Here is a 26,221-nt window from a genome sequence, read left to right as displayed (position 1 = left end):
AGGTTAGCTTGGTGACTCGCGATAATTACAGGGTGGGCTTGCCAGAGACCCCAGCCCTCATCCATGATGGACACACCAAGTGGACTGTCAGGAGGTGAAAAGCAGGCCTACTGTCACTGGGTAGTTGAGGAGGGTCTCAGCTCAAAGAGGCTGCTAAGCAGGTTTTACGAAATGGGAGTTGGAAGACCTTTGGGAGGAATGTGACCCCTTTGTTATTGGCCGTGAGCCGGTTGCCTGGGAGTGGACATGGGAAACTGGTGGAGTCCTTTCCCAGGGCTAGAATTCCACAAACCCCCTAAGACACAATGTAAACAGTGCAGATGTCGGAAGAAAAAAAAAAGTCTGCTGTTTTGCTTGTTTTACAGGGGAGCTGGAGCAGCAAAGCATGAAACATGAAAGTCCTACAGTGCAAGGCAGTTGGGGCCAAATAGGAGGTTACTTGCTGGACACAAGAAGTGGAACTGGTCTGCAGGGTTCAAAGAGGTTCCAGGCCGCAGCTGAGCAACAGAGAGAACTAGTTCTTTGTTGATGGATCATGGCTTGGGTCCTCAACCCCCCACCCGCACAGTGCAGGGGACACAGAGGAAAATGCATTTGGGAAAAATAAAAAAGTCACCCAATGCTTGGAAAATGAGGTTGTGCAATACACTGAATACAGTGGTGGAAGTAAAAGTCATGTGCTACATTACAAATAAAAGGGTACATAGAAATTGCCATTTCCACAGATGTGTGCTGGTTCCTTTCAGTCTTTAAACACTTTCAAAAAAGGTAGCAGGCGCCCCTCTCCAGAAAGAGCATGGCATGACAACCTCCTGTTCTGTGTTTTTTTCCCCACTTTGAGAGTTTGCAGCCATCGCTTTTTGCTCACTGTACCTTTCAGAGGGGAAATATCCATTTGCATATCAGTCTTTGTCCCGCCCACATAGGCAGTCCAGCACCGAAATGCTCTGGCAATTCCCTTCTGAACAAGAATACCAACAGCAACCCCATATACATGTTTCAGCCTTGTTGGGCGTGATCAGTGAGGTGGAGCTGTGCCTCTCTAAACACACACAAAAGTAATTTAGTTAAAACTGAAACAGTGGCAAATGGTTAAATTGACTTAGTAACGTTGGCTTACATAAATTGTAAGTTGTAATAGAAAACGATTTGGAGGGTCGACCAACATTGTACAATGGAGTTGCTTCATACACATTGGATTACATTTTCGTGGATGAGCTCCTCTTTGGGAAATGCAAGTCGTTGGACATTAGCCAGAATATGTGGAGTTATCACTGCATGCTGAAGTGCTCATTCAATTTGGAATTGCATTCTTCCAATGATTACTACATGCAGTGCTCCAGATAAGATTTTGAAGTGGGAGTATTTTACTCCCTATTTTTAAACTTTGAGGGTAAATGTGATTTTAAGAGAGTAAAAATTACTTTTCTCCTTTGCAAGAGAGTAAAATGTAAGCGACATCCTGCCGACGTGTGCAAAAACTGTATGGAAATCATTACTAGACGGCAGCTTTCTGCATTGTGACAGAATACACCTTTCATTATTTCTCTAAGGTCTGGCCATTTTAAATGTTGAAATCACAAAAACCTAGGCAATTACACAGTAAAGCAAGCATGAATTGTATTGTGTGTTTTGAGGATCGATAGCAAAATTGTCTGTTGATGTTTAATCTAAGCCTTCATTTCCGGGAGCTATTACTACCTGATGGTATGTCAATGCTATGATACAACAGTGCAGAGGCAAGGACTCCATGCTAAATTCTATACTTAATCTCAATGAAAGTCTGAGTTGGCCTTACCGGGATTTGAAGCTGCAACTTACAGATCGTGCACAGATTGCACCAACGAGTGCTCAACCGGCTGAGCTATCTTATTGGCTAACATCCTTCAGAGGTCGGTTAACTGAGTATTGACTGAAGTATAATAATCACAGTACCTAACTGTTGGACGAACCATGTATAAAGCGCTACATAAAGTTAAATACCTATCTGAATCATCACAGGGGCAGGTTTTGCTGAGTTTCTATTTCAATTACAAATGTAACTTTCATTTGTTAGTTTTTGAACAGAGCTTGCACTTCATGGAAAAACAGGTTTTGGATGTTTTAATTGTAATCTTGAAGATTTGAGAGGCTAGAACACCTGTGATTGGTGTGATGACGCTCACCCTTGAGCAAAGACCCTGCTGCCACTGGCCATTTATAATAATGTACCCCATTGACTGCAAGGTTGAATGGATGTAAACTAGACCGTGTATAGTCATAATTTTACACACTGTTTTTATAATTAGAGTGACATTAAATTATAAGCGTAAAAATGATCTGTTTCTGCATGATTATGCACACAGCATCCGAACTCTGAAAAATACAATTGTGCAATACTAGTTTGCTTTCACTACAAAATGTTAATTTTCAATTGCATCTTAGTTTTCCATCTTATTATACAATCATAAAATGCTAGGAAAATAAATATGCACAGTGCTTCTGTTTGCTCCACACACACCACAGCAGAAGCTGAATGGAAAGAAACAATTCTTTTTATTACAGTGTGCAGTTTCTATTTTTGAAAGGTTTCAGAGGCTTTTATCCATGGTTTGAATTACATCCATGTAGATACAAATCAAAAGAAGCGTTCTGGTTTCTGTCAAGTGACCTGACCTTTGCACTGCCCTCTGCTCTAAACTTGTGTGTAAATGTACACAGCAAAATAATAAAGCTGTCGTATTTACAAGATTTTCATGCGTAAAAAGGCCTTGTGCGCACCTTATCTGGAGGCCTGACTACATGGAAGTGGTGGCTCCTAATGTTGCATCGAATAGTCACATTGAATGGCAACAGTATTGAATGAGCAAATAATGAACTCACAGGGGTATTGGGGGCATCCACATATGACTGGAAGCTCCTCACATTCACCCATGACAATTTTAACAATTGTTTTGCTGAAGTGATGGAAAGCTCTCTCGGGAGAAACATAAATGGGAGGGTCGGACGCCCGGAAATGTCCAAAAAGACCCATAAGTATAACTTTAGCTTAGCCCTATAAAAAAACAAATGAGGGTGTCTATTGGGGATATTCAAAGGGGTAAAACAAATGTGACTAAACAAAATTAGAGGATAAAAAAGGTTAAGCAGCGATTCAAAAAATGGGTAAAAAAAAAAAATCATAAAGCCTCGCTCTTACAAACAGATGCGGAGGAAACGCTGTCCTGTCTTTGTTTAAAGGATACAAGATCTTTTGGGAAATTGGTTAAAGCTTTGAATATGGGGCATGGCGAGCACAGTATCAACACTGTTTCAGAAACAGATTGAGTGCTGCATATAGAGAGTCTCTATGCGGAGACAGGGTCCCCCGAGTGATTTGGACATGGGTTTAATGACTCATAACTGTCGATATGATAACATCCTTGAATACGATGTGGAGGACGTATATACAATCATCATGGGTGCCAGAAATTACAGAGCTCCTGGGCCTAATCAGACATCTAACATGCTATTGAAGGGAGATTTGAAAACCTGGCCTGTAATATTAAACATACTTTTTGATGATATCTTGAAGACAGGGAACTTTCGAATTACCTGGCGGGCATCCTATACCATACCCATATTCAAACGTGGTAACAGATCAGACCCAAAAAGCGATCGCCTGATCACAATACTATACGCGGCCAGTAAAATCTTTGCAAGTCTGGTATTGAAACATCTGGCGGATTGGGCGATAGATAGCAGAAGAATTATTAAAAACCAAACAGGGTTCAGAAAGCTACATGGGACTAATCTTAATGGGTTTTTTGCAGGGTACTACAAAATTCAATCGATAAAGGAAAGTACGAAGCTATACATCAAGCAATCATCAAATTATCCTCAGCATTTGACATGGTTTGCCAAAATCCATTATGGCAAAAATTGCAAGGATGAAGAATCCCTGTGGGCCTGTTAAATTTGGTAGTCAAGCTGCACGAATATTCTAACGTGCAGGTGTGGCTGAATCATGAGGGGGCTTTGTCTCAGAAAATCGCAACCCGAAACGGTCTAAGGTAGGGGTGCATTTTGGTTCCCTGCCTTTTTAATCTGTACATACCAGGCGTGGGTCAATTTTTGGAACCTGCTGCCTTCGCTCAATCCAGATTCAGAAAGCTGGCCATTTGTTGGTTGGACTATGCCGATGATTTTAATTTAGTAGATTGCACCGTTAAAGGGTTACAGCGACTCCTGTCAACTGTTGATAGTTATGCAAGTGCAAACTTTTTAAAGATGAATGCAGGGGAAAACAAATTCTTTCACAAACAAAAAGAAATAAAATGATCTGCTATGAGATGGTATCTGAAGGAAATTCCTTTAGATAAAGTTAATAATTTGTTATATATCTGGGATTTCCTATCATGGGCAGCCCAGACAAAGTTTCCATAAGAAATCATTTGAGGGGGAAAGCAGAGGCACTTATTTCTCAAATGAAATTCATAAAGAGCGGGTACTGTAAGCTCTCGTGCCTCCCATTAGGTACTTTGTGGGGACAGTAACACAGATTCCTTTATGGGATTGAATTATTGCATGAGGATTATTTAGGAATAATATAAGTATAATATGGTGCAGGAAACAAGGGATACCTACTGCAGTGCCAACTTTCGCAATTAGGTTCAAATGGTTGCAAAGTCCCTTACGTTTAGAGGACAGAGGTATATCCCGTCTCAGCACCTTTAATTCCTGTGTCCGCCTGTTAACACGCAGTATGATGATATTGGGATCTTATTTGAAGAAGGCTCAGTACCAACTCTGATTATGCTGAACGGTATGGGTTTCTCTTGGGTGCTTGCGACCTCATAAAAAAGGACCTGGTGGAGGATCCTCTCAGGGTTAATATTTCTTAACTCAAGAATGACTGGTGTAGTACAACACAAAATGTTCACAGCTATGCTAGTTTATTACACCTAGCGGCAGAACATAAGCGAATGGGAGACGCTGCTTCCCACCATAAAGTATTTCCATGCTGCCGGATTACGAAAGACTTTGTACGTTTTGGGTGGAATTTGTATCTCATCGGTGAAATTTTGTTAAGACGTAAAATAATTTCAGAGGAGGCATCTGGTTTGCAGATTTTGTAAACAATTAGGAATACTGGAAACCATAAAGCACTTACTGGTGTTGTGTTGCAGTTTGGACAATGGGAATATATTGAGTGTGACACTTTTTGGGAGAAGTGTTTGAGCGCCTAACCCGCTATATCGGTAGTTCATTTCATGAACAGTTTGCACTTGGAGGGAAATTAAAATAAAATAAATAGTATCAGTTTAAGGCCACCAGAAGCATTTTAAAACATTGTATTTCCTATTGAAGATGTTTATCAGAATTTCATGAAGTTTGCACTTGGAGGGAAAGGAAAATAAAATGTATAGGTATTAAAGATGTTTATCAGAACGTTTTTTAATGAAAAAAAGACTACGTTATTACAAAGAATGTGGGTTGGATTCGGCTTGATGAAATTATATTGTAGGTTTGTACAAACAATATATGCATTTATTATAACTGTGAAGGTTTTATTCGTTTTTATGTATTTTGAGGGTTGCACAATGATTTATACATTGCCAGATTGTGGTCTAATGAAATAATGTATTTATTAATCTAAAGTGTTTCTTTGTCATATATATCTCAACCTCTTTCTTTACTTTTTTTATTTTTATTGTTGAACAGATTTTAACCAATAAACAAAATATGTCGAGCAATATAATTAGGGATGCTGGGTTTCCATTTTTACACATAAATACTGACAAAAATCAATGTTACTTTGTAGTATTTATTTATTTTAAAAAAAAATACAGAAATACGTGTCTCTTGGTTATCTCTCCAGGTTGTCAATTATGCCTTGTAGGCCTTTGGCTGTGGAAAGTAACAATGAAGAGGCAACGACACATGAATTCCCTTTCAAATTATTTAGAGTGCTACAAAGAAGTTTTATCGCTTCATTAGGAGTAGCAGTTTATTTTCATGGGTCTTGGTTTTATATGAAAGAACCAAGCTCTGTGAGCTGCTCACCACAGATAGATATTTGAAAAAATGCAGAAAGGCACTAGTTGCAAATTATATAATTTTACAGAGCAAATATGAAAATGGATGAACACAGAGAAAATAAAAACAAATATGTATGAATACAGACAGAAATGTCGAAAAATAAATACTATAAAACCGGAAGGCTTACATTTAAAAGACGGGTATACAAGCTCAGAAATTAGGAAATAGTTATGAGCCTATTTAAAAGTATATAAAATGTGGCGGTTCCCAAATTGTTGCACTATACCTTTTTGTAAGTCTCATAAATTATTTATGAGTCATAATCACCCACCCCGATATTATACGCCCGATTGTAATTGGCGAGAAAAGAATACCTGGCAGCTGCACCGCGTGCGTGTCAAAAACCTGCAATAAAACAAGGATACTACAGCTGGAAAAATAAGACTTCATAGAGCATATTCTGGGTTTTGGGGACGTTCAATATTGACAGCACCAGTCCCGTAACTACTTCACCGATACAATGGCCTTTCACTATGTGATTCGCAGGGTCATCTCGCGAGGTTAGTTTTTTCAAATCTCGCGGGACGGCTTGTTGAAAAGATGGCGACCACCGAGGCTAGTGTTGTGCCGGCCGCCGAGGAAGTGACCGAAATTAAGCCCGACACCACACCTGCAGTTGCACAGGGAGAGGCGACGCCTACGGCACCCAGCGACCCCGCTGAAAGTAGCCGCCCGGCTTCGGCTGCACCTGCTGCAAAAGATACTGAGAGCGGGTGAGAGGGGCGTGCCGTCCCAACGCATCTAAGAAATAGAAAGCGGACAAACGCAGATGGTTTCTTTCTCTTCTAAATGGCAAATACTGTAATACAAATCTACTGATGTGTAGGAGCATGAGAGCGTGGTCGCCTTCTTGGATTGGAGTAACCCTTAAAGCGACGCACGCTAGTTGCTTTGGTCTATTTGTATGCTCTTTGACCAGTCATTAAACGAAACAGTTGCACTATCATATAAGCACCCTTGCATAATTCATATGTGCAGTAGCATCGGTCGATCTCTAAGCACTTGCTGTAAAACGGATCCATGTTCTATTTAATTTGTTTTTAATGTGCTCGGCATAATGGTTTCTGAATTAAAGTTAACGGATATATACATCTTTCGGCTGCGGAATGGCAAATATGCAATGTGTCCAACTTGTAAAATGACAGACGGAGAAAAGGGCATATACGTTGTTAGTCCGCGCGAAAATGGCAATCATATAAACGCGTGATGTCAAGTCACTTGGTCTCTGTCACCTTATTTATCCTCTCTCCCCCATCGTGATGCTTTATGGAATGTCTTTCTCTTCAGTCTGCATTGTTCGTGCAAGTGGAAAGAATGTACTACTGTCCAACGTTTTATCACCACGTCCTTCTTTCTAGTCCCAGTACTTAGTTTTGATGCTTCCTTTAAAGGAATACTTGATCAAAGGAATACTTGATCAAATTGTATTCGTCTCTCCCGTTTCCCACTATTGTAGGTGTTATATTGTGACATGTATCACAATGATGCTGCATGCAATACGACCATAAGAATAAGTCCATTCAATGAATCACACGGAACCTGGCTGATGCGTCTGATCTTATTTATTTCAGCACGAAACTGCCCCTCAGGCGGTAACCCTACCTCTATAATAACATGTGGGGCGCAGCCCACTAGAACAGGAATAATAGAAAGGAGACTTGGCTCCATGACAACAGATAGTAATAGAAAAGGGACACAACACCTTCCCCGTGCTCCCCCCACTTAAATGGCTGGGTGGGATCATCAGTTCATCTCTTCTATCCACCTGGAGGGTTTGCGTATTGTTCTCCTTGAAGGGCTGCGTGGCGGCACGAGTGCCGAGCTGAGAGTGGTGTCACTGTCATCTGCGTCTCGGTCTTCTCCTGTATACTCGGTCTATGTCCGATGATTTGTCTGCTGCAGTTATGGTGGAGGTCTCGAGTTCTTGATTTCTTTCCAGGGTTCTGAAGAATGAGGAATTCCTTGTGACAGTTCCTTGTGGGCTAGCTGCCGTTATCATGGACCCACGTATGTGAGTTACTGTCATAGGTTCAGGTTTGAACGTCGGGGTGTCCTTGGCATTTTGAGTTTGTCTAACCAGTACTTGATCACAGGGGTGTTGCTAGGTCTGGAAAAGATCAGGGGCTAAGCTAATGACCGGACTGGCGGGACTCCGGGCTAGGTAGGATTTTGGTTCTAGCACCTGATCTTCTATCCGGGGCTACAACCAAAAGACCTGGGGCTATAGCCCTCTTAGTGCCCCCTAGCAACGCCTCTGCTTGATCCACTACTTGGATGAGGGTCCGTCTTGCCTGTCTCCTGTGATCAGTGTATTCCTTAATTTTCATCTGGCTCATCTTGTCTTTGTCCCAGGCGTCGTTGATGATGGGGGCCGGCAGTGTGGCACATGGGTTGTGGGGAAGTCTTGTCCGTATGACCCGGCTGAACATTATGGCTGATGGACACTCGCTTGTGGAGCTGTGGGGCGTGTTTCGGTATTCCCGGAGCAACGAGCAGATGGCTTGCATAAATGACCCATTGATGATGGAGCAGATTTGAAGTGTCTGAGGTTGCTCATGAATTTTTCTGCCATCCCGTTGGCTTGTCGCCAAAGTGGCATGATCTTTCTGTGTTGGAAACCTAAATGTTCTGCGAACATTGCAAAGTCATGACCACTGAAGGGTGGCCCGTTGTCTGCAAATGTTTAATCCAGTGCTGGTATCACTGCCTGAGCACTTGTGGAGTGGATGAGATGCACTTCCGGGAAGCGGGACATTTCGTCTACGATTACTAGTGCATATTTCCCGTTTGCCAGTGGTCCAAACATATCAACCGCCACTTTGTCCCATATAAGAGCATTTCCGAGGGTCTTAGTCGCGCTGGGAACGTGCATGGAGCGACTGCTTGACATGCAATGCACTTGCTCAAAATCGTTTCTACCTTCTCGTCCATTTTGGGAAAGCACACTTTGGTCCCGAGTTGTCTCTTCGTTGATACCACCCCCTGGTGTCCAGAGTGAGCGATGGCTAGAATCTGGTCTTGCAGACTAGATGGTATGACAAGTCTGTTTTCTTTCAGTAGAAATCCCTCAGGGGATGTGGATAGAGTGTGTTGTATGAGCTTGAATGTGTGTAGCTGCTCTTCTTCTTTGGTAGATAGGTTGTGCTTAAAATCTGGTCTCCTGTGCCACAGACCAGATTTTAGACACTCATGAAAAGTTTGGATCCGTTTGTCGCCCTGTGTTGCTTCTAGTAGTTGGGCTGCGGTGATGGATTTTGGGAGTGCATTGTCTATAAGATAGTTGATGTATTGATTTGCCTTCACTGACTGACGTTCTTCATGGGCCGGAAGTGGGTATCTGGACAGGAAGTCTGCTGGGTTGCTGTCTTTTCCTGGTCATTGGATGATGTTGAAAGAGTATTCCTGTAGCCTCAAGCCCCATCTGGCTATTCGAGGTGGCATTTTGGCAGTGGGTTTGCCGTAGATGGTGGTGAGCGCCTGATGGTCCGTGACAATGGTGAATGGGCAGCCATATAAGAAAAGATGAGTGTTCGCAGGTCCACACTAGTGCTAGGCTTTCCTTTTCTGGCTGGGAGTAGGCGCATTCAGTGGGCGATAAACTGCGACTTGCATATGCCACAATGCGTCTTGGTGCGTTGGACGGTGCTCCTGGTTTTGATTGTGCCAGAATTGCTCACAGTCCCACTGGGCTGGCGTCTACAGTGTATGCATGAGGCGGACGCAATGCGTCGCTTGATTTCTTGGAATACATCTTCCCACTCACTTGTCCACTGAAATTCTTGGTTCTTTCCCGTGAGGATTCTGAGAGGGGTGCTTACCGATGCGAAGACTTGGATGTACCTCGTGCAATAACTGGGCATTCCTAGAAATGAGCATACCGCTGATGTGGGCGTAGGGGTGGGAGCATCTACTAGTGCTTGTACCTTCTCGGGGTCTCGTTGCAAACCATTGTTCGAAAATGTGTCCAAAGAACTTTAGCGTGGTTTAGCTAATTTCACATTTGTCCGGGTTGAGTGTAAAATGTGCATTTTCAAGTGCCATGCATGCTCTTCTGAGGGTGTCGTCGTGTGTTTCTTGAGTGGTGCCAAATATTAGTATTAATTGGGTTTCAAAAAAAGTATAATGTTTTGTGGATTCTCATAAACGAATCATTAGTTATTTGAACTTGTGATTTATTTAAAGTAACTGTAAACAATAGCTTTTCTGATGGGCAACACAGCCCTAAATGGCCAATGCATTTCGGACTCAACAGTCCTTCATCGGGGCCTATCTAATCAAACAAATTAAAGCCAAACATTTAATATCAGTAACAATTAGACCAATCAAGTAAGAGAAATAATATATTTCAAAACCAATATCAAGAAAAAATCAAAAACAAGAAACATCACATGTTATAGCGCATAGAAAATCAACAGGGTCCCACATACACAGAGACGTAAACATAACAAAAAAAGGGGGGGGGGAAGGAGAGGAAAAAGAGAGTCAACACACTGATATTTACAATTAAGCATTACATTATTAAGCTTCTTGTTATTAGGCTATGTCTGAGCACTGCCCAACTTCCCGTGTGTTTTTCCATAATAAATGCACCTTAAATGTCAACTGTAATGCTAGCCAGTCATTGCTGTGGTGTCTGATATTAATAGTGCTCCAGCTCGGCAGATGCCATGTGGGTTTATACATAAATTACTTAAAACGGGTTCAAAACCCTGTATTTAATTCCATGGTAAACCCGTGAATACTACGTGCAAAATGCTATTGTGTCAAAAATCAGAAAAGTGGCTGACCTTAGCCAGTAGATAAATGGCGTATTCAAACTTAAAGAGTTTGCCTTTCCACAAGCGGCCCAACCGCTATGCGTGAATTCACAAGTTAACCTGTTGCGAAAAATGACATTAATTAAAGCGTGTTGTCAACCTGCTTGCATTTGCCACCGTAATCCTTACATCTATGAAAAGCGTCTGAGTGATGATCTATCATGAGACTCCTACCTTGTGTGGAATGCTTCAGCACAGGATACGTGTCTCGCTGAGTCACGATTCTTTGTCAAACAACTTTGCTAAGTAGACGTGCAGTCATGCTCAAAGTGAGGCTGCGGTTACCATGGTAATGCCTCATGCAAGATGGTGGCCTGTCCGTGTGTTTTCCACCATCTTGGTAGGGGCGAATGTAAAGTGAAAGCATGGATATCGATGTTACTTGTTCACCAGCTAATGCAGCTATGTGTAGTATGACTGTGCTAGGTACAAATTGATTGTGTATTGTGCATACTTCAGTCGTTCACTTATTTGACCGTGTATGATTCTAGAAACGGTCTTCCCTAAAAATATACTTCAAGTGAAAACAAAGAGAGAGTTCACCGTGACAGTCAAAACAAGGACAATAAAAAATGCATTACATAACTAAATGCAAAATCATAACAATCGTAAACAATAAATCTCAAATAAAAAAATAAATAATAAAAAAATAATCCTTTGACTTGGTCATTTGAGCAATGCTATGCAATGTAGCAAAACCTGCATAGGCAATGCACTGTTCGAATAAGAATAAAGATAGTAATAGTGATCAAAAACTGGAATAATAACCGCAGGATATCTTTCAACACAGTCACAATGCGCAACATGCGCTGGTGAGGTCAAACAAACCCCCTTTTTTTTTAAAATTGTGTATTGAACCAATAAACTCATAAAAAACAGTACATAGAGAACCGTTAGTTACTTCAACCAACTCATAGGGAACAGGTCATAGAAAGCAATTCAAATCGAACTCTTTGTTCGTTCCCCTGGGTGATAAGCTGTTCAGCCGATCTATCCAGTACGCCTCTCTTTGTTGGCGTCTCTTTTGTGGGTCTATGCTTGGTAGTTGGTTACTCAGTACTTCCAATACTTGGAACCTTAACTGAGCCGCTGTATGCTGTTTTTGATTGAAGTGTCTTGCCACGGCTGAGTTTGGATTTTTGTTACCTATGCATGACTTGTGTTTGCTCATCCTAGTTTTAAGCTTCCTTCCTGTTTCTCCCACGTAACATAAGCCACAAGGACAACGTATGCAGTATATGCAGTTCTCAGAGTCGCATGTCCCAAAATCTCTAAGAGGGATTTTTTCTTCTGTATGAGGATGTGATAATGTACTTCCTTTTATGATGCTATTGCAATTATTGCAGTTCAAGCATGGGTAGGTGCCTTGTCTTTTCTGTTTTTGTTTATTATCTGCAGTGTCTCTTGTGTTGACAAGTAAATCTCGTAAGTTGTTGGAGCGTTGATATGCAAATACTGGTTTTGTTGGGAATAAAGCTGTTGTCCGTTCGTCGCTGGTGAGTATTGCCCAGTGTTTAGTGATACATTTCTTTATGTGTGCACTCTGAGTCGAACATTTAGACACATACTATTGTTGGGGTTTCTCTTTTGGGTTTCTCTTCCAATGTGCTAGCTCTGGCTGTCACTTTAGATGATGCTTCGTCCAACTCCTCTCGATGGTATCCTCGACATGATAACTTATTGTCTAATTTCTGTAACTCATGGTGAAGTTCCTCTGGGTCACTGATGATCCTTTTCAGTCGTAGCATCTGCCCATAGGGTAGATTCCGTAACGTATTCTGGGGATGAAAACTCATCCGATGTAGCAAGTTGTTCCTGTCGGTGGGCTTGGTGTACAGTGAAGTCGTTATCTGTTGATTTACTTTCACTTCATCGTCAAGGTAATGGATGTTAGGACCCCCTATTTCTGCTGTGAACTGTATTCGCGGATCAATCTGATTCAGATATGTCAAAAATTCTTTTAATGTATCCATGGATCCCTTCCATATCCCGAAAATATCATCTATGTATCTCACCCACACTTTTAGATGATCATTCCATTTGTGTATGTCCAAAATATGCGTGGTTTCAAACTGATGCATAAATGCGTTGGCATACGCTGGTGCCATTGTGGCTCCCATGGCGGTTCCTGATGTCTATAGGTAGTATTCTTTATCATACATGAAGTAAGAATTCATAGAAATGAAGGCCAGTAGTGTCAAAATGAATTCTTTGTGTGCTCTTATGTCATCTTCCTTTAGCAAAAGCCATTCCACTGCTGCCTGTCCTAAATCGTGGGGTATGCTCGTGTAGAGACTGTTCACGTCAATAGTGAACAGGATGTCTTGTTCTTCAAGGTGAATCTGTTCCAGAATGTTCAAAAAGTTTTTACTGTCCTTAACATATGTGGAGGTTTTCTGTATGATGGATTGCAGGAAATAGTCAATATAAGTTCCCAAAGGTTGTAGAATCCCTCCTGTCGCTGCGACAATTGGTCTTCCGGTCGGATTGTCAAGATTTTTGTGTATTTTAGGGAGTGAGTAGAAATGTGGGGTTTTAGGTCTTGAATTTTGCAGAAATGGGGGATCCTAACATCCATTACCTTGATGTTGAAGTGAAAGTAAATCAACAACAGATAACAACTTCACTGTACACCAAGCCCACCGACGGGAACAACTTGCTACATCGGATGAGTTTTCATCCCCAGAATACGTTACGGAATCTACCCTATGGGCAGATGCTACGACTGAAAAGGATCATCAGTGACCCAGAGGAACTTCACCATGAGTTACAGAAATTAGACAATAAGTTATCATGTCGAGGATACCATCGAGAGGAGTTGGACGAAGCATCATCTAAAGTGACAGCCAGAACCAGAGCTTCTTCTCTGGTGTTGGCATGACATGGTGTGGCCTGGGGACTTTGAAGGCCGCTGTCTCAATTGCCTTCTGACATGATGATTGCAGAAGATGGAAGTGAAAGGTGTCACCGGTATAATGGCACGTCTCCATTTATGTTGCTTGAGGCGCGACACATGTTGCAGTATTCATTTGATGATTGTGGAAGAAATTGAATGCTTGCCTTAATTCAGCGTGTGCCTCGTGCTGACTGCAACGTTCATAAGAATTTGTCACTTTCCTCCGTGACGGTGCCTGTGATGAGAGGCCTGCTGTGAGGCAGTGCGTAGCGTGGGCTGAATACGCTCGCGCGAAGTTGCTTTCCTCCGTGGCGGCACTGTTGAAGTGTATGAAGTCTTCCGACTTTTAAAGTGAGGCATGGGAGATGTAATCTTCTGTGGATCAGCGCGATAGCGTTGTTGCGGCCCTCGCTGAGACTGTGTTTTGCCTGCATCTGGGTGCGTGTCGAGCGCTCCTTAAATGATCCTTGTCGCCATTGTTATATTGTGACATGTATCACAATGATGCTGCATGCAATATGACCATAAGAATAAGTCCATTCAATGAATCACACGGAGCCTGGCTGATGCGTCTGATCTTATTTATTTCAGCGCAAAACTGCCCCTCAGGCGGTAACCCCGCCTCCTATAATAACACGTGGGGTGCAGCCCACTAGAACAGGCATAATAGAAAGGAGGCTTGGCTCCATGACAACTGATTGATTGTCAGCTAGCAATAGAAAAGGGACACAACAGTAGGTGTGTTGTGCCCTTACAAACATCCCAGCGTTTGGGGGGGTGGGGGAGGAGGGACCTGCTCTATTGGTATAGCAATCGCATTCGTTATGTCCAGAGATTTCTCTAACCCAGTTAGATCTGTGAATATTTTTTTTTATTGGAAGACCATCCAAGGGTCCCTGGTGCCCAGTTCACAGCTCCTCTAATGGTTTCCCCACCCCTTCACAATCATTGACGTATGGAGGGTGACAATTCCTAGAACGGGGAGCGTGCACCACGCAACCCTAGTCCCAATATATTATATATTTGCCCTTTAACATATAATATTTATACATTTGCCCTTTAATCCCCATTTATTGAAATTAACATTTTGAGATTAACAACAACCTTACTTTGTTAACATATCAACCGTATTAAGGCTATAATTTTTGTAAACCTAACAAACTTACTAAGGTATAATGACAAACATGACATCCCCCATTTTAAGGTCCTCACCCCCCCCAAGCATGTCCCTCCTGACGCATATTTAATATAATACAAAGTATCAATACCACACCGGTTTCTTGGTTTCCCTTGCCCCCTCCCCCCTTCATTCTTGTTCACCTCCCTCTCCATTTACACCTTCTATAGCCATCCACCGGTGCACACCCTTCCTTCCACAACCCCACTGATCCGAACAATCGCTCTTTCAAATATACCTGTACCTCTCCATACGCCCCCAATACCGCAGCCATCACCTACACTCACAGAACTCCCTCTTCATCAATCATCACCATACCCGCTCAAATCTTCATCTCTTTCTGTACTTGTCGCATGGCACCTCCTCAATGCCTGGCACACTGCCTGTCTCACTGCCGCCCCATTTTTCATGACTGCCATGTGATCCATGCTCCATTTCCTCCCATCTGCTGTCATTATTTGTTTCCTTCCCGCCTGGACTATTTCAATGAGTTAAAAATACACTGAACACCCTTTTTGATACCTTGAAGGGTTTATTAACTCTCACCACACCTTCCAAACATACTAGACTCCCTCTCCACACCCTCTCGTGGGTATTGACACCATCCTACTTGCTCTGGTGTTGTGTAATATTTTCTCTGATGCTTGCTCCATCCCTCCCATAGTGTGCCGTTCAGCATCCAATGGAGATAAACCTTGGAATGCAATGGTCGCCCTCTCATTCTCTGTTTTGGGTCAAACTCTTATAATGTTGGAATACACGCCACTTCTTCCTTTAACCTACAAAACACTGCATCAACTCCTTCATGCCACTGGAATTCCACCCTTTATTTCAAGATCTCAACTTTTCCTTATTCTTCTGTGATTTCACTTTGCAAATTACATCCAGCATCTCCGGGCAGGTCCAGATTTCCCTTCTCAGCTAATATATTTCCTGGATACGCTATCTGCCTCATCTTAATCTGACCCCACTCCTCTTTGACAGTCAGACCTGCTCTCTCTAATAAGCGGAACACCTGATGTAATTTACTATCTTGCTCTTCTTTCAAACTTGCCCACACTAGTATTTCATCCTGGAAACACTGTGCCCCTGGGATTCCTTTGAATGGATAGATTTGCTATTACCCGCTGGAACAAAGTTGATGTGGATGCCAATCTAGATGACATTCGCCGCTACCAGAACACACCCATCAGCATTATGAATGTCCATGCTTGAGACTAAGGATTTAGTTCAACCTTGTGGTACGCTGATAAATCCAAGGTAGTGACTCAGCTTGCCCCCCCCCACCCCCAACCCTCATGGTTAACCACTCATTGACCGTAGGCAATGGATATATCTAGCCATATATTATGGTTCAAATCTTATATCAATGCAGCGCCTAATGCGTCCATCTGAAATCTGTGTGACCACTATCGGTGATAGGCACTCGTTGCTCTCTATCGGCTCAATGATACTTGCTTTACACAGTGCATTCAATTCCACCATCCATCTTTTTTGCTTTCACTTAATGGGTAATGGTCTCACTTTATGAGCACCTGAGATTTCCCCTACCGCAATCTGACAAAAACCTTTTTAATTTTCTTATGTGAGATGTTAATACATTATCAAATTCTTGGGTTATTCCTCTGACCCAACACTCCTTACTATTATCTGTTCCCTCTTTCCTGGATGTAATTCCATGCCTAACTTTTTCTGATGCCGCAATCCACGTAGAAAATCGCCTGTCCTCACCGCATATATTTTTCCTTTTTGCTACCTTCTTGCCATTTGACCTTTTGTATATCCCATAATGTCCATGCACCCTCATGAGTATGCTTTAGGTTTTATCACTATTGTGCATTTTATGTGCTTGCCCTGCCCAAATATGTTTGTACTTTTTATCTGATAATGTTGATGCAGTAATCCCGAATCCCTAACATTTTCATTAGTGTTGCTGCCACCTTGATCTCCACTTACGGAGGTACATACTGCCTATCTTTTTAAATTTTAATTGTTTGTGTGTGTGTGTGTGTGTGTGTGTGTGCATTTGGTTAAATACAAAACGTAAGCAGCAATTTAATAAAATTATCAATTGCATACAATTATTTATTACAGTACAAAATTAAAACAGTTTCCATCAATAATAAAATGTAATAAATAATTGATTTACAATACATCAGCACATGAACATAGTATAAAAAAGACATTAAAACGTCTTATACGAAACAAGATGATTCATGTTAATGGAGACTTTATCAAAAGTAACCCTAATCTTAGTATACATACGAATGGTGATGGACTAAAGTGGCATGTGCAATAGTAAAAAGAGGAACCAGGTGGAGCTCACAAGTTTTTAAAGTGGTGAAGGAGGGACAAGGCCTCCTCCCAAACATGAAAAGTGGCAGTGGTGATGACCAGAGATTCAGCGCTATAAATACGGCTCCAAGATTGGTCATATTCGATGAAGCTTACATTGACTGCCAGATGCAGATAGCTTTTTACATAATTATTTCTCAATGTTGCACAAGCTATTAAGACATGGCCAGCCGTTTCCACAGTTGAATTACAAAGATGACCAGTCCTGTCTTTATGTAGGAGACCAATCCATCTTCCTGTGTGCTCACGCGCAGGTAAAATGTCAAGACGTAGATAAATAGTGAATGTATGGGTTTGTAAAGAGCACAGCTTGGTGAGATAAGAGTGCAGGGTTGTTAACCTAAAACTCTGGGAGCTATAGCTCTGGTACATCTCTTTTCCCAGAGGGTGCTGCGATGTTATTCCCCCCAATTCATATCTCTTTTCTTCTTTTTTAATAAGATGTCCACATTGGGAGATTTGTTTAATTTGACAAGAGTAATACCGATTTGCGTCCAGTGATTACAAGCTGTCACAGGTAAATCATCCAAAAAGGGATTCAGACTAGTTTGTTTGCTTTGAGCTCCAATAAAGAATGTGGGCAAGAACAGGAAGAAAAGAGATAGATAAACTGTATTAACCAGGGAACGTATGGATGCTAGACCGGAACTCTGAAAGCCCAATATCGAGCATAATAGTTTCCCCCTCAAGTTTTTCAAACCAAGCGACTTTAGGATCTGGGCTAGACGTAAAACCATACAGTATTCCCTGGACTATACTGGTTCCATATATGGTTAAAATACCCTTGATATTATTGTATTGTATGATATTATTATATTTTCTCTAATGGTGTCCTTTTCTGTGCTCCAGCTTAGATTGATTGCTTTTTCAAAATAATCAATGATCCATCCATCATGTTTTTTCCAATATTGGTTTAAAAAAAAAAAGTTTTTCGCTCACCCACTTTATTTTCTCTCTACGTGTGTTTCACCATAGATTTTCTCCTGATGAACCATGGAAAAAAACTATCAATAAAACCAATAATATTCAAAACATTAGCATTATTCTTACATTCCTAAACACTCTTGAGATATATTCACAAGATTCCATAATACTTATTCTATGCATATTAGTTGCTCACCCTATTCATTGTTTGGAGTCACTCTTGCAAATTGGAAATTGTTTCATTAGCTTCTTGTGATTATCTGATTCCTATTCGGTTACCTTAAAGAATTTGAGTTTTACTTTTCAAGAGTGAAATGTGTCTCAATTCAACATTTTTCTAATGTTTGCCCCAATAAAATTTTAGTTTTGGTTTTACAACTTCGGGTGATTGAAAAACTGAAGTAGCAAGGAAATCATAACGAAAATGGCTGATAAAGGGGACAATGTTGTCTTGATGAATAGGACAGACTATGCAAGAGAATGAAAGTTACCCTTAGATAATTTATGATAACCTACTTTATTATTCAACAACCCATTGCAAGCCCAACAAAAAGAATGGAAAGAAAAGACAAGAATTGGAACAATGAAGGTTTATTAAATGAGGAAGAATTCCTATACATGGAATTGAAGGTGTAAAGACTGATTCCCAGAACATGATGCACTATGAAAAGAGGGAAAAATTAAGACTTGGAATTTGAAATTGGGCTTCAGCATCTATACTAAGACAGAGAGAAATATGAATGCCACCTGGCCCATACATGCCCTCAAACCACAGCCAAATGAAGGAGAATAATTTAATGTGAATTGTTGAGTGTATTTTTTCAAAAAACCAAACTATACACTTTATTGGGGCAAAAATTAGAAAATGTTGAATTGAGATAAATACTTTGTTTACTCATGAAAAGTAAATCACAACAAGCTGGTAGAAAAACTGAGAAACCATTTCAAATTTGCGAGAGAGACTCCAACCAATGAATAGGGCGAGTAACTAATATGCACAGAATAAGTATTATGCAATCATGTGAATATATATAAAGAGTGTTTAGGAATGTAATCAAGAATAATGCTAATGTTTTGAAAATTATTGGTTTTATTGATAGATTTTCTCCTGATGAACCATGCAACAAAACTATGGTGAAACGCATGTAGAGGGAAAATAAAGTGTGAGAGGAAAAAAATAAAAAAAAGCAATATTGGAAAGAATATGATGGATCATTGTGATTATTTTGAAAAAGCAATAGCCCTAAAAATAAACATCTAGCTGGCACACAGAAAAGGACACCAATAGAGAAAATGTCTAAATATATTGCAACTGTCACAATATAGGTGTCCATCGTGCTGACGACTATAAATTCTCAACAACATTTAGGATTTGCCAAGGAAACCAAGCCTACTTTGACTGAAATCTTTACCCTGCTTTGGACGGTTATTAAATGTTTTGCCTAAATAAATGTAACTGTTAACGATTTCCAAAGGTCTAGAATCGATCATCCATTTATTTTTTTTCAAATTTTAGTTTTATTAGGTTTTCTCAAACGGAACAATTGAGTTACAATTAGAACATTTCAAAAACCTGTTATTCTATTCACCTCCCCCTTTTCCTTCGTAGTTCATAACTTCTAACACAAAGTTTATCTTCCCAACATTTGTCATTTCCCCTTACCCCCACCGAGCAGTGTTCAGACAGAGAATATGATAGTCGTTAGTAACTTATGGTTTAGATACAGTGTACGCCTTCCATAATATCATCGTTCATAGTCTAGTACATGCAATAAAGTGGCTGTTAAGTCCAAAAGCCCAGTACACATCTTGTATTAAGCTCCGTCGAGAACATTCATCTTTCTATCCAACTATATTCCTATTGCCCCACATTCTTATCTGAATCGGGTAAGTGTTCATTCGCAAAGTCTATCCACATAAACTCATTTTGGGCCGCTCTCCCATGGAGGGCGGCCCATGATTCGCTCCATTGTGTAGATGTTAGTTGCAACCTCTTCTCTCAGGTGGGGACTTGGCTAGCCTTCCACTTAATAACTAGGCATGGTCTTGCGGCAAGAAGTAAGGGAGCTACAATACCCCTTTCACCTTCACAGTTTTCGAGGCCGAAGAGTACCAAGAGAGGCGTAGTGTCCCTGGAGATCCCATCCACCCGTCTGATCCAACTAAGAACTTCGCCCCAGTATGTCTGCACCCGGGGGGATCCCCACCACACATGCCAGTAGTCCGCCCTCTTCCCCACACTGACACCAGCACAGTGGACTCCTTGTCTGAAATATTTTGGATAACCTGTTAGGATCGTATTGCCAGGTATGAAGGAGTTAAATGGTGTGAAGCTTATATTGTGCCACAATGGATACCTGTGAAGCTCCCTTGCAAAGAATAGCCCACTCTTCTGGATCTAGCTCCCTGCCGAGATCACATTCCCACTTGTGTTTCAAGCTATCAGTTAATCCCCTCCCCACCTCCAAAAGCACCTTGTACATATTGGAGATTATGCCCCCGGTCCCAGACATCGTGTCCAAGAGATTTTCGAAGGAGGTGAGGTCTCTCTGTATTTTATCACGCCACTCCTTCCTCATGAGAGTACCCTTTAACTGTGGGAAGAGGAAAACCAAGAGTGGCTGGAATCCCAGGGCCTCCAAGTTCGGTGATCGTGAGTTAGACCCCTTCTCTCCACAGCTGTCCTACTCTCTCGAGACCTGCATCATACCAAGACTGGAATCTGGGCTGATCACGGATTTCTTCTTGTATGCCCAGAGCCCATATGTGACTCAGGGGGAGGGCCATGTAGTGATTTCCTTCATGTCAGGTCCCTCTCTCCAGATGTCCTATAATGTACCCAGTATTGTGTGGGTCCGTAACCTGCGTATAAGTTTACATCTCAGGACCCACAACCACTCCGTTGCCGTGGCCGGGGTTAGATTGTGATTGTCCAGCTGTATCCAATGTAGGTCCGTTTTCCCTCCCAGGTGGGGAATCGGTACCCTCAATTGGACTGTCTTGTAGTATAGCTGAAGATCTGGGAGGCCCACTCCTCCTTTCTCTTTGGGTAAGATGAGGATTTCGTACCATATTCTCGGCTTTCTCTCCTGCCAAAGAAATGTTATAATGGCTCTCTTCAGCTCTTTGTAGAATGTGTCTGGGAGTTTTAGGGGGAGCTAAGTCTGTATGAAAACAGGTCAATAGGTGAGGGGAAGTTAGCTTCATACATATCCTTTTGTCAGATGTATACCCAAGAAGCGAGTTTTAGTCTCCAACACTAGTCCAAGTGTTGAAAGGGTGGAGGCGTATTCAGGGGTGAGGTCCTGTAATGGGAACAATATTGATTTGGATCTATTCATTTTGAAGCCCGAGAGGGTACCATATTTTTCAATCAGCAGTATGGGCCTAGGTATAGAGTTCATGGGATTTCTTACATGTAATAGGATGTCATCCGCGTACAAGGCCACTTTATATTCTCTTCCCCCCCCTATTTGGAGGCCTTCTACCTGTGGGTCTGCTCTGAGGGTTTGAGACCGGGGGTTCAACAGAGAGGGCAAACAAAATTGCCGAAAGGGGGCACCCTTGTCTTGTGCCTCTACTCAAGTTGAACCACCTGGAGTATTCAGAGTTGACCATGACAGTCGCCTTGGGAGATGTGTACGGCCCAAACTCCTCTAGGGTTGATGGGGCCCAGCCCAACCTTCACTAGAACTACTTCCAGAAAACTCCACTGTACCCTGTCAAACGCTTTCTCAGCATCAATAGACAGGAGCACCGGGTTGCTGGCCATTGTTTGATATTCGTGGATTAGGTGGAGTGTTTTGCATGTCGTGTCTCCGCACTGTACTAGTATAAATCCAACCTGGTCGGGGTTAATCAATCAGGGCATGTGGGTTTCTAATCTGGCGGATAATATTCTGGTGTATATCTTCGCGTCTATGTTGAGGAGTGAGATAGGACGATAGGATCTGCAGTGCTTTCGGAATCACTGAAATTAATACCTGCGAGAAGGAGTCCGGGGCTGCACCTTTTTGTAAGATATCATTAAACAGATCTACCATAAAGGGGAGAAGGGAGGTTATGAAGGTTTTGTCGTTCCCGGGGGCTTTCCCTAGCGGGAGCCTTATAATCACCTTTTCTATCTCTTCAGCTGTGATGGGTGATTCCAGGTCTTCTACTGTTTCACGGGGGAGTTTCGGCAATTCCACTCTGTGCATGTATTGGTCTACTTCTTCTCCCTCCCGCCCCCTTTCTGTATAATTGTTCATAGAATTTGGCAAATGCTTTAGCAATTCCCTCTGAGTCCATCGTTTGTGCCCCTACCTCTTCATCAATGGCAGCGACCCATCTCTCTGCCCGCTGATCCCGTAACCTAGCTGCCAACAGTGCATCCGCTTTATCCCCTTTCTCGTAGTGTTTCTGTTTAAGAAAATGTAGTTTGCATATCACCACTCCCTCTTCTAGCCGTCTCAACTCCTCTCTATTCTGCATTGCTTCTGTGGTCTTTTCCTTTCTATCTTCGCTAGCCCCCCACGCTGCCGTCTCCAGTTGGGTAATCTCCTTTCTCAAACCATTTTCTATTATGGTCCTTTCCCTCATTTTCACTGTCCATTCCCTGATCAGTACTCCCCTTCACGTCGTTTTCCCCGCTTGCCAGACCACTCTCTCTTAGATACCTCCTCTGTATTATTTATTTCAAAGTACTCCTCAATCTCGTGGGCTGTCTGTTTACGAAAGATTGGGTCCTTCCACAGCGATCATTACATCGCCATTTGGAGTTTTTGTGCGGGAGGGCCTCTACTTTAATACCCACCAAGACCAGGTCGTGGTCAGACCATGAGATTGGGATTATGTCAGCTGTATCAGTGGCATCACATATCTTTTGATAGGTACATGTAGTCGATCCTAGTGTATGTCAAGTGTGGGGCAGAATAAAAAGTGAACCCTTTTTTGTCTGGGTGTAAATTACGCCAGGCATCTAGCGAAGCATATAGCCGCATCATTTCTATCACCTCCATACGGCCACCCTCTGGGGGCGGGCCGGCATCTGGGTTGCCTGCCTGTCTGTCCATATCTGGATCAGACCATAAATTTAAATTCCCTACCACCCCCCCCAAGATCACATGCCCTGCTGCCTCCAGCATTACCTTCGGAATCCTACGCCTCAAAAAGCGGGATTGACCATTATTGGTGGAATTTACCATTATTGGGGGAATATAGTGTGGCCAATGTAAGGGTGATTTTGTGTATTCTTCCCACCACCAAAATAGCTCTCCCCTCTGTGTCGCACCAGGTCTTGGTGATCTCAAAATTAAGCCCCTTACTTACCAGTATACCCACACCTGCCTTCCTCATGGGACCAGCGCACCAGTGTTCAGTGAATATCCTGGAATATAAAACTTCACGTTCTTCCCCTCTTATATATTTAGTTTCTTGAAGGAAGAGTGTGCCCTCTTGAGTTCCCTGCTCACAAGGGATCTCTTATTCGGTGAGTTCAGTCCTTTCACATTAAGCGTACCAACCCTGAGCAACCCGGGCCTACTAATAGCAGGTTGGACCATAATTGCACTCTCGCCATACGTCATCCTTGTACGGAGACCCCATATAACAATCACCTAACTAATTCTTCATTCTCTTGAATCTATCTCGGAAGCCCATTGTCTCTGCTCGTCCCCATTCCCCACCTTCAACCCTCCTCCCCCCTCATCCCTCCATGGCGTCCAATCTAGCCAGGTTATTGTCACCTCGCCAGCCTAGGACTACCAGTGTGGATCGTGCATCCATCGGTCCAAACTTCAAACAGCACTTCAAACCTTGAGCCCCCTGTGGCCCCCCCCACCCAGTCATCCGATAGCTTAACTCCTCAACATTTCATTTTCAAACATTAACGACTCTTGCAATAAACACATTTCCGGGAATGTCAGGGCTGACCCCATTCGAATCTCTGCACCTTTACAGTTACGTTCACCGCATCTTGCCTGTGGTTCCACCCACTGTTTCTCTGCTTCGGTGAGAGATATGATACATCATGCATCACCACTCAGTCCTCAACTTCTCTGGCATCCTCCTTTCCGCTTTTCTGAATTATTTCCGGCGTGAGATATTTACCAAAACGTGCCTCATACAGCTTATCTCCTTCAGTGTTCTGGTGAGGCATTCATTCTTCTAAATTTCCTAGATCCCGTGATTTTCGTACGTTTAGGTCCTTGGAGTTTCCATTGTCGGTCCTCTCGGCGTCCCTCCTGGGTTTCTTCGTCTGCCTGGTTTCCCATCAGGTTTCCCATGCTGGTGCGTATGTCCTTCTCTGTGCGCAGTCGGATGGTGCTTCCCTCCCACTCGAAGGTGAGGGAGAATGTATACCCCAACGATATCGAACTCCTTTTTCTTGAAGCCATTTGGTCAAGGGCATACTTTTTCGCTGCAAGGCCAGGGTAAGTGAGGGTACATCTTGATAAATCATCGCTCTTGCTGTATCGTGGAGGGGGGGGTGTTTTTGGCCTTCTCGAGGATCCTCGGTCTATCTGCATAGTTATGGAATCTCACCAGTACCGTCTTCGGGCGGCCCGGGGTCCCTCCTGCCCTGTGTATGCGGTCGATCTTGGTTTCATCCACTGTCTCATCTTCAAATAGAGTTTTTAATATCGCGTGGAGAGTTCTCTTCAGATCTTGTTTTGTTTCTCCTTCTGGGATCAGTATCCCAATGATTCTTAGATTATTGTGCCTTTCACGATTTTCTAAATCCTCAATTTTTAGGCAAAACTCCTCGTCTCCATGTCAGCAAGTCTCTGATCCAATTGGGATTCCAACGTATCGAGGGAGGTTTGGTTGTGCTCCACTCTATCCAGCCGCTCCTCAAGCTTATCAGTTCTGTTTGTTATTTTATCTATTTTTCCTCGGATGTCCGCTCTCATGCTTTTCATCTCGCTGAGGAGCGCCGCGACATCGGCTTTTGTCGCAGCTGTGTCCATCCCTGAGGCAGCCATCTTCAGGTGCGGGCGAGGGGTAGTTTCAGAGTGGCTTGGGGTGTAGCAGTATTTGGCAAGCTTTTATCGTGTGCCCATGTGCTATTCGGATTGGAGGAAGTAGACTGGGACTTGGGTCCTCTTTCACCTTCAATCGCTGTGTGGTCACCCGAGCCTCCGGGCGCGCTCCACGTACCAAAGGTTTTTATTGCCAGGTCACAAACCAGGGAAGGGCCCTCCTCCTGTATGAGCAATAATACAGGGGTCCGGTGCTTCGCCTGCACACACGACCGGTGTGCTTTTCGGTCCCTCAAATGTTTATAGCGGGCCACTTCTCGTCAGCAAAAGTCTGAATCAGTGTGTCCCAGGGAGGCTGATCGTAACGAAACTTGAGAGGAGCCGCAGGGCACACGGACCGCTATGGAGCGTTTGCAGGGTGACAGTCTGATTACCTGCGGGGGTCTCTGCGCATACCTCTGGAGCTTTCCATTCTGTCCACCCGTCGAGATCTTCCTCTGTATCAGAGTTTTCTCCACTCATGCCGTGAATCCTTACGGGTTCTTCGCCTAGACAATGCACGCCAAGTTTTAGTTTCTTTTTCAGTCGGCTGCAACGTGGCGGGCCTCAATTTTCACTCTGAAATCTGGCCCCTTTTTTTTCACCTTTTTTTTTTTTCAGCTGGGGGGGGGGCATGCTCATGTAGCCTGACACCTCGTTCTGCCCATGGGGGGGGGAGGGAGAGGAGGAGGGGGGGGGGCTCAAGCCCCTTCAATGACCTGTGGGGGCAGAGTTCACACGGAGGCAACGTTCATCCGTGCGCCCCCTTTGATCATCCATTTAAAGGAGAGATTCTTGATCTTCTACCCAATGGTCATAATCTTCGTTTTAATAACTAAATGGGAAGGAAGGGCAGTAATTGAACGCTGTAGACCATAAGGCGTAAGATCTAATAACAGTGCATTCCATGTTCCCTATTCGGGGGGGGGGGAGGGGGATTGATGAATGCAGAATTGATTGCCTCGCCCATATCAGCCATGTATAGATTATA

At 42.8% G+C, this 26,221-nt stretch overlaps 1 protein-coding gene across 2 annotated transcripts in view; it reads left to right on the top strand.

Annotated features, from left to right (window-relative positions):
• Positions 1-6,562: 6,562 nt before the first annotated feature.
• Positions 6,563-26,221, top strand: part of ASH2L (ASH2 like, histone lysine methyltransferase complex subunit) — a 1,246,012-nt gene continuing 1,226,353 nt past the window's right edge. The window contains exon 1 of one of the 2 annotated variants that reach the window (XM_069617945.1): positions 6,563-6,773. In XM_069617945.1, coding sequence (XP_069474046.1) covers positions 6,601-6,773 — 173 coding nt within the window. In that variant the 5' untranslated portion in view covers positions 6,563-6,600. The remainder of the gene's footprint in view (positions 6,774-26,221) is intronic. The other variant, XM_069617946.1, reaches the window with a different exon arrangement.

The sequence above is a fragment of the Ambystoma mexicanum genome, chromosome 10, assembly GCF_040938575.1.
Source record: "Ambystoma mexicanum isolate Mex_15411 chromosome 10, UKY_AmexF1_1, whole genome shotgun sequence".
Lineage (NCBI taxonomy): Eukaryota > Metazoa > Chordata > Amphibia > Caudata > Ambystomatidae > Ambystoma > Ambystoma mexicanum.
The sequence above is the reverse complement of the archived record's forward strand: the minus strand, read 5'-3'. Positions and strand labels throughout refer to the sequence as shown.